Here is an 8065-nt window from a genome sequence, read left to right on the forward strand (position 1 = left end):
GGGGGTGGTATCGGTGTGCGGGGGCGTCTCACTGCAGGGGTGCAGGGAGGGTCCTCCCTACCCTCTGGTGTGCAGGGCACGCAGCGTGTGCCTGGGCAGCTGTGCCTTGAAAAACGTTTGTGGGGGAGACGCGTGGCACCGTGCCCGGTGCCACGGTGGTCTCTGTCGAGCACAGCCTGGGGTTCCACCCTTTTGAGGGGGTCAGGTGCCCCCACAGTGTCCGGCAGGGCTGGGCAAGGCAGTGCCACCCGCCTGAACTGCGGGGCGGGGGGCACAGCGTGGCACAGGCACGCAGGAGGGGTGCGTGTGGGCACACGGGTGGAGGGGCACGGGGGCGCCCATGGGCGTCGGTGCCGCGGCGGGGCCCTGCCCAGCCCGCCAGCCCCGGCAATGCTGCCTCGCTTGCCGGGCGCGGGCGGCCCCGGTGCCCCGTGCCAGGCTGGCGGAGCTCCGGGTTCCTGGCCCCCGTTGCCAGCGCTCCCCGGTAGGGCCGGGCCGGGCCGGGCCGCGCTCCGCGCTCCCCGCTCCTCCCGCCGGTGCCGGTGCCGGTGCCCGGCGCCGCGCAGCGCCGGGACACGTGGGTCCACCCCGCCTCTGGCTCCGCCCCTTCGCCCCGCCCCCCGTCGCGCCGCGGTGTCGTCACGGCGGCGCCGGGCGGCGATTGGCGGTGGGCGTGTGCGGGGCGCAGGCGCAGAGCGCGCGGCGGAGCGGACATGGACGCTGGCGGCGGCGGCGGGCAGAGCCGGGTGCAGGGCGGCCCCGGGTCGGGCGGCGATGAGAAGCCCACGCCGCCCTGGGGCCGGGACCGCCGGGACCCGCCCGCGGGGCCTGAGAAGGAGCAGGAGCTGGTGAGCGCCGCCGCGGGCCGCGGGCCGCAGCTGAGTCACGGCCCGGCCGGGTCCGCGTCACCGGCGGGGCGGGACGTCACGTCACGTCATCCCACGTCACGGGGGCGGCCGGCACCCCTGCGGGGACGCTTGTGGCGTCTGCGGGTCTCCCTCCGGCGGAGGCGCGTGACGTCACCGGCGTGCGGGGGCTCCCCCGGGGAGGGGGGCGGCGTGACGTCACCGAGGCGGGGGATGCCTCCGCGGGGGGCTGTGACGTCTGTGGGACGCCCCGTGACGCAGCCGAAGGCTCCCGCCTGGGTGTGTGCGTGTGTCGGTGCGGCGGTAGCTCCCGGGCCTGCTGTCACCCGAGGGCGCCTGGGGAAGCCGGGGTGTAACTGGGGTGTAACCGGGGTGCGTGTGGCGGTGGCACTGGGGAGGGGTCCCCGCTTTGTGTGGTACGGGGGTGGCCTCGGCACCCGGCTCCCCACGGGCTGGGGGGGCTGTGGGCGCTGGAGGTGCCTCCCCATAGGGCTGTGCTTGGCGTGCCCCTCATGCCCCTCGCCGTGGGGCATGAGTACCCAGTACTGGTGTCCCAGTACTGGGTACACTGGGGCAGGAGGGTGTCCTGGTGGGGAGTGTCACTGTGCCACTGGCTTGGGGTGACACCCCCACCCCTGTCACGCCGGGGGTGTTTGTGCTGGGCACCCGTAACTCTGCTTTCTCCACTGGATTTTGGCAGTCTGAGGAGGACAAACAGCTGCAGGATGAGCTGGAGATGCTGGTGGAGCGCCTGGGGGTAAGTGTGTGCCGCTCCCCTCCGCAGGGAGCTGCCTCTGACCCAGGACTTGAGTCTGTCACTCACTTGTGAGCTGGAGATAGGGGGTGTGGGTTCACCTTGAGTAGAGCCCCTCCTTGCCTGTCCCCCAGCCTTGCTCCCTGGATTGACTTTTGCCCAAGGGACCTCCACCTCACTTTACTCATGCTTGGGGAGGGCTGGCAGGGTGATGGCGTGGGAACCAGCCCCCTGCCTCCTGACACAGAGCTTCCTTCTGCAGGAGAAGGATACGTCCCTCTACCGCCCGGCCCTGGAGGAGCTGCGGAGGCAGATCCGCTCTTCCACCACCTCCATGACCTCCGTTCCCAAACCCCTCAAGTTCCTACGGCCGCATTATGGCAAGCTGAAGGAGATCTATGAGAACATGGCTCCAGGAGAGAACAAGGTAAAGGCTTTTGGCCCCACCATCCGGCGTGGTTGGGGGGACAGTGCTGGGGCAGGTGATCCTGGACCTCTGGACCCTCTGGTCTGGCATCAGCCTCTGTGACTTGCTCTGGTGGATTATAATTTGCCAGGGCTGTGCCTTTGCTGCCTGTGACAGCTTGTGGGTGCAGGGAGGGTGCCGTGTCCCTGGGTGCCCCTGCTTCCTTGTACCTGGTGGGTGTCTGGACTTCTGGTCTCTTCCCCCAGCGCTTTGCAGCAGACATCATCTCTGTCCTGGCCATGACCATGAGCGGGGAACGTGAGTGCCTGAAGTACCGGCTGGTGGGCTCCCAGGAGGAGCTGGCATCTTGGGGGCATGAATATGTCAGGTAAGCCTGGGTGGGAGCAGGACTCTGGGAGGGTCAGGGGCTTGGAGGGGGGGTGGTGTCACCTCATCCTCTATTCACAGTGGTTTGCTAGCTGCAGAGTTCTTGCTGCCGTGGCCTCTGTAATCACTGCTTTTAACCCTGTTCCTCCTCTGGGCTTGTCCCCCATAAGCTCTTTCAGGAATGCAGAGCCCCTGGGAACAATACACAGCCCCATGTAACTGGCAGCAGATGCTCCCCATCCTCTGGGCTGGTTTCTGACACAGTGATGTCACTTTGCTCGTGCAGGCACTTGGCTGGAGAGGTGGCCAAAGAGTGGCAGGAGATTGATGAGGCTGACAAGGCTCAGAGGGACACACTCCTCACCCTGGTCAAGGAAATCGTCCCCTACAACATGGCCCACAACGCAGAGCACGAGGCCTGTGACCTGCTCATGGAGATCGAGCAGATGGACATGTTGGAGAAGTACATCGATGACAACGCCTACTCCAAAGTTTGCCTCTACCTGACCAGGTGAGGGACCGTGGCAGGCTGAGGTGGCAAAGGGGGCCTGGTTTCTGGTATGCCAAGGTTTCTTGATGGTGTTGTCACCTTCGTGTCTGTCTCCTCCTCAAAAGCTGTGTAAGCTACGTCCCAGAGCCAGAGAACTCTGCGCTGCTGCGCTGTGCCCTGGGCATCTTCCGCAAGTTCAGCCGCTACCCTGAAGCCCTGCGCCTGGCCCTGATGCTCAATGACGTGGAACTGGTGGAGGACATCTTCACTTCTTGCAAAGATGTGTAAGTGGAGATTTGTTCCTCACCCTCTGGGGCCTTTGCCCGCCGTGGTGGGGCACAGCTGCCCATCTGGGCAGAGCTGGGCTGGATCGTGCCCACACTGGAGGAGTTTGTGTCTGTATGGACACTCTTGTCCCTGAAATCAAGATGGGCAAGAGCAAATCTTCTCTGGGCTGCTCGTGTGTGCTTAGAGCAGGGTGGGCCATCTTAGCATTGGTGAACATGGGTTTGCTCTGGGGCTGGCAGGGGTCTGGGCACTTGTGAAACCTCTCCCCTCTGCGCAGAGTTGTCCAGAAGCAGATGGCCTTCATGCTGGGCCGCCACGGGGTCTTCCTAGAGCTGAATGAGGATGTGGAGGAGTACGAGGACCTGACTGAGATCATGTCCAATGTCCAGCTCAACAGCAACTTCCTGGCCTTGGCCAGAGAGGTGAGTGTCCTGGCTGGGAAAAGAGCCTTGGGCTGCCTCCAGCTGTGGCTGCCCTGGCCACTCAGCTCTGTGGCAAGATCTGGGAAGAGATCCTTTGTCATTACGAGCTGGGCCGGGCACTACCTGGAGAGGTGGCCCTTGTTAGGAGAGCTGCCCTGGATGTGCTGGCTGGGAAATAACCCCCTTTTCCCTTGTCTCTGCAGCTGGACATCATGGAGCCCAAAGTACCAGACGATATTTACAAAACCCATCTGGAAAATAACCGTAAGGGCTCATGTGGTAGCTTCTGTCATCCTTCTGGTGGGGACCTCCTGGGGTATCAGTGCACATCTGGGCTGGTGCAGTCAGCCCTGTATCCTGGGGTGGGCAGATGGCCCAGCCAGGGTCTCTGACCTGGTGTGGAGCAGATGCTGCTGCCTGCCGTGGATTTGGGCTGCTCCTTCCCGCTGTTGGCGGGACAGGTCCTCACCCCTCCCCATGGCATGAGACAGCTGTGTGGTGAAGGGCTGGCAGGGCTGTAGCTGCCCAGCTCACCCTGACATCGTTCCCCAGGGTTCGGGGGGAGCGGTTCCCAAGTGGACTCGGCCCGGATGAACTTGGCCTCCTCCTTTGTGAACGGCTTTGTGAATGCTGCCTTTGGACAGGACAAGCTGCTGACGGATGATGGCAATAAATGGTTGTACAAGAACAAAGACCACGGTGAGGGAGGGGCTGGAGGTGCCTTGGGGTCACTATTCTGTCCCTTTTGGGGGCCTGCTGAAAGTGGGGCTGCCCCATATCCCTGGCCACCATCTGCTCCAGGCTTGGCACATCGATTTGGGGCTGATGTGGGCTCTTCTCCCCTGGTGCTGTAGGAATGCTGAGTGCTGCAGCCTCTCTGGGCACGATACTGCTGTGGGACGTGGACGGAGGGCTCACACAGATTGACAAGTACCTGTACTCCTCAGAGGATTACATCAAGGTTTGTAGCACTGACCTCAGTGCGGGCTCTGCTGCTGCATGGGGCAGCCCTGTTGTGGGCTTGGGGAATGCTTAACTGTGCCTTGGTCCACTGTGTCTTGGCTCCTGTCTGGAGAGGGGTCAGGTGCCCCGTGTCCCAGGTTTTTGAGGGGCTTGCTCCTGGGGACTGCCTGAGGCACTTATGGGGTCCTGTTGTCATGGAGATGCAAGTTGTGGACTGCTCAGCTGCATTCAGCCTGGCTTTGCTCACTTGGCACCCACCTGCCCATCCTGGGGAGTGGGTGTAACGTGCAGGGTGATACCAGTGGCTGGCTGGCAGGGAGCTTTCAGTGCTGGTGGCTGGTGCATGATGGTCCCTCTGCCTTGCAGTCAGGAGCCCTCCTGGCCTGTGGCATCGTCAACTCGGGGGTGAGGAATGAGTGTGATCCTGCCCTGGCCCTCCTGTCCGACTACGTCCTCCACAACAGCAACACTATGAGGATTGGGGCCATTTTTGGGTAAGGGCCTAACCCCAACCTTTCCCAAGCTGTGCTGGGTTGTCTGGCTCCCTCCTTGTGCTCCCCACCCTCTTTGTGTCTCCCCCCCTCAACACCCCTGGACTTTCTGCAGGCTGGGGCTGGCGTACGCAGGCTCCAACCGTGAGGATGTCCTGACTTTGCTGCTACCTGTGATGGGAGACTCCAAGTCCAGCATGGAGGTAGGGAGTGAGGCAGGGCTCACCTGGGGTTCCTCCTTCCCCACCTGGTCTGCAGCAGCTCCTGGGGCTGTGCTGTTTTGGGGGCCAGCTCACTCTGCACTGTGCCCCTGTGCAGCACATCTTCTTCCCTCCTTCACCAGGTGGCTGGTGTGACCGCCCTGGCCTGTGGGATGATATCAGTGGGCTCCTGCAACGGGGACGTCACCTCAACCATCCTCCAGACCATCATGGAGAAATCAGAGATGGAGCTGAAGGACACCTATGCCCGGTGGCTGCCTCTCGGCCTGGGCTTGAACCACTTGGGTAAGGCTGGGCAGTGCCGGTGGCTTGCAGGTTTGGGAGGGGCAGGGTGGCAGCATCCCTCTGCTGCTGTGCTCTAACGGCTGCATCTTTCTTGGCAGGGAAGGGAGAGGCGATTGAGGCCATTTTGGCAGCGCTGGAGGTGGTGTCAGAGCCGTTCCGCAGCTTCGCCAACACCCTGGTGGACATCTGCGCCTACGCAGGTGAGTTGGGCTGATACAGCAGGAGGGGCAGGAGCAGGTCCTGGGCCCTCCTCCTCCTGCTGATCCTGGCTCTCCGCTCTCCTGCCAGGGTCAGGGAATGTCTTGAAGGTACAACAGCTCCTGCACATCTGCAGTGAGCACTTTGACTCCAAGGAGAAAGAGGAGGACAAGGACAAAAAGGACAAGAAAGAAAAGGAGAAGAAAGAGAGCTCAGCCGACATGGGGGCTCACCAGGTGGGGAAAGGGGAGCTGGGACCTACATCCCAGGTGCAGAAGCTGGCTTTAGGGTGTCCCTAAGCCACTTGCAGGATCAGAGCTGGAAGAGAAGAGCCCACGGCAGCATATCCTGCTGTCCCTGTCCCCCTGGGCTCAGGGTGTGTGCAGGGACTGTAGGAACTTGGGTTTTAGGCAGGGGAGCAGCCTCTGCCTGGTGCTTAGTGCCCTTGTCCCACAGGGCGTAGCGGTGCTGGGGATCGCGCTCATCGCTATGGGCGAGGAGATCGGTGCAGAGATGGCCCTGCGCACGTTTGGCCACCTGGTGAGTGACATTGGCAGGGAGTGGGGACAGCACAGAGCTGAGAAGGGACCCTGGAATAGAGACTGGCTCTTGGTTCACGTCCCTGCAAGCCTCACTGCCTGTAAGCCAGGTCTAACCCCCCCCTCCCCTCTGTGCAGCTGCGGTACGGGGAGCCCACCCTCCGCCGAGCCGTGCCCCTGGCTCTTGCACTGATCTCGGTCTCCAACCCCCGGCTCAACATCCTCGACACGCTCAGCAAGTTCTCTCATGACGCTGACCCCGAGGTCTCCTACAACTCCATCTTTGCCATGGGCATGGTGGGCAGTGGTAAGCCTGTGGGAGGGCCTGCTTTGGGGCTCCTGGGAGGGGGCAGAAGGTGGGAGACCCAAGCTCTGTACCCTACTCTCTGCCTTTACCCCCCCTTCCCCAGGTACCAACAATGCCCGCCTGGCAGCGATGCTGCGGCAGCTCGCCCAGTACCACGCCAAGGATCCCAACAACCTCTTCATGGTGCGGTTGGCCCAGGTGACCATTCTACGCTTGGTGTTTGTGGGGAGGAAGGGGTGGGGTGGGGTCCCTGCCTTGGGTCCAGGGGGGTAGTGGGACCCTAGGGCTGTCACTGTCTTTCCCAGCAGGGCTGGGGGTCCCAGGTGTTGTCCCACTGTCCTCTCACATGCTTTCTCTGCCACGCCAGGGCCTGACCCATCTGGGCAAGGGGACACTCACCCTGTGTCCCTACCACAGCGATCGCCAGCTCATGAGCCAGGTGGCTGTGGCTGGGCTGCTGACTGTCCTCGTGTCCTTCCTGGATGTGCGCAACAGTGAGTAGTGTGGGCTTGGCTGCCCTGGGCACCCCTCTGTCCTGTGGGATGGGCATCACTCAGCCTCCTCCTTCTACCTCCCCTCCAGTTATCCTGGGGAAGTCCCACTACGTTCTCTACGGGCTCGTTGCTGCCATGCAGCCACGCATGCTGGTCACCTTCGATGAGGAGCTGCGACCTCTGCCTGTGTCTGTTCGGGTGGGACAGGTAAGGGGCAGCCGGAGCCTGGCCTGGGGTGCTTTGATGTCTCTGTGTAGCCTCAGCTCTTCCTACCTCCCTCCTCTCTTGCAGGCCGTGGACGTGGTGGGCCAGGCAGGCAAGCCCAAAACCATCACTGGCTTCCAGACTCACACGACGCCGGTGCTGCTGGCACACGGGGAGCGGGCAGAGCTGGCCACAGAGGAGCACGTGCCCGTGACACCCATCCTGGAGGGATTTGTTATCCTACGCAAGAACCCCAACTATGATGTTTGAGCCGAGGGGGGTTGGGGGGTGGGTAGACGGTTTGGGGGATGAGGGGGACGGGGAGAAAAACTAGTTTGTTTTTGTTACTGAGAGTCAAGGAAATAAAGTGTGTGGAGACTCTAGTGCTGCCCTGCCCTCCTTGTACAGGGGCTGAGTGAGAGCTCCCTCGTGTGCTCCTGCTGCTTTTGGGGGCCAGGCATAGCAGGGGCTGGACACAGGGTCTGCGTGTGGGGTCAGGGCTGTTCCTGGGCTCCTTCCCCCCTGTGCCTGGTGCAGCCGGGGCGGCGTGCAGCTCCCCTCTGCCCTGTACCGGCACCTGCTTCAGCCCAGCGCTGCCCGTTCCCGGCTGGGGTTTTGGGGAAGGGTGGGGAGTCTCCGGCTGCACTTGCCCTCCGGCTGTGCTGGGTTCTGCGGGCGCCTGGGGCTGCTCCGCCGCTGCGATGGGGGTTGTAACGGGGTTCGGGGCGGTAGTGTTAGGAGAGAGGAAAA

At 62.9% G+C, this 8065-nt stretch overlaps 1 protein-coding gene across 1 annotated transcript; it reads left to right on the forward strand.

The window, feature by feature from the left end:
* Positions 1 to 713: 713 nt before the first annotated feature.
* On the forward strand, positions 714 to 7591 carry PSMD2 (proteasome 26S subunit ubiquitin receptor, non-ATPase 2; the record flags this gene model as incomplete). The annotated part of the gene is made up of 21 exons (XM_084267406.1): positions 714 to 848; positions 1567 to 1623; positions 1883 to 2047; positions 2293 to 2414; positions 2700 to 2924; positions 3029 to 3187; positions 3469 to 3613; positions 3817 to 3877; positions 4166 to 4312; positions 4468 to 4574; positions 4943 to 5070; positions 5183 to 5270; positions 5411 to 5573; positions 5672 to 5773; positions 5862 to 6007; positions 6228 to 6311; positions 6449 to 6617; positions 6721 to 6815; positions 6985 to 7111; positions 7200 to 7318; positions 7403 to 7591. 21 exons carry the CDS (start codon positions 714 to 716, stop codon positions 7583 to 7585), a joined length of 2727 nt encoding a protein of 908 aa, XP_084123532.1. The 3' UTR covers positions 7586 to 7591.
* Between the last annotated feature and the right edge of the window lie 474 nt (positions 7592 to 8065).

Source organism: Gallinula chloropus, assembly GCF_964237585.1.
Source record: "Gallinula chloropus genome assembly, chromosome: 8".
NCBI lineage: Eukaryota > Metazoa > Chordata > Aves > Gruiformes > Rallidae > Gallinula > Gallinula chloropus.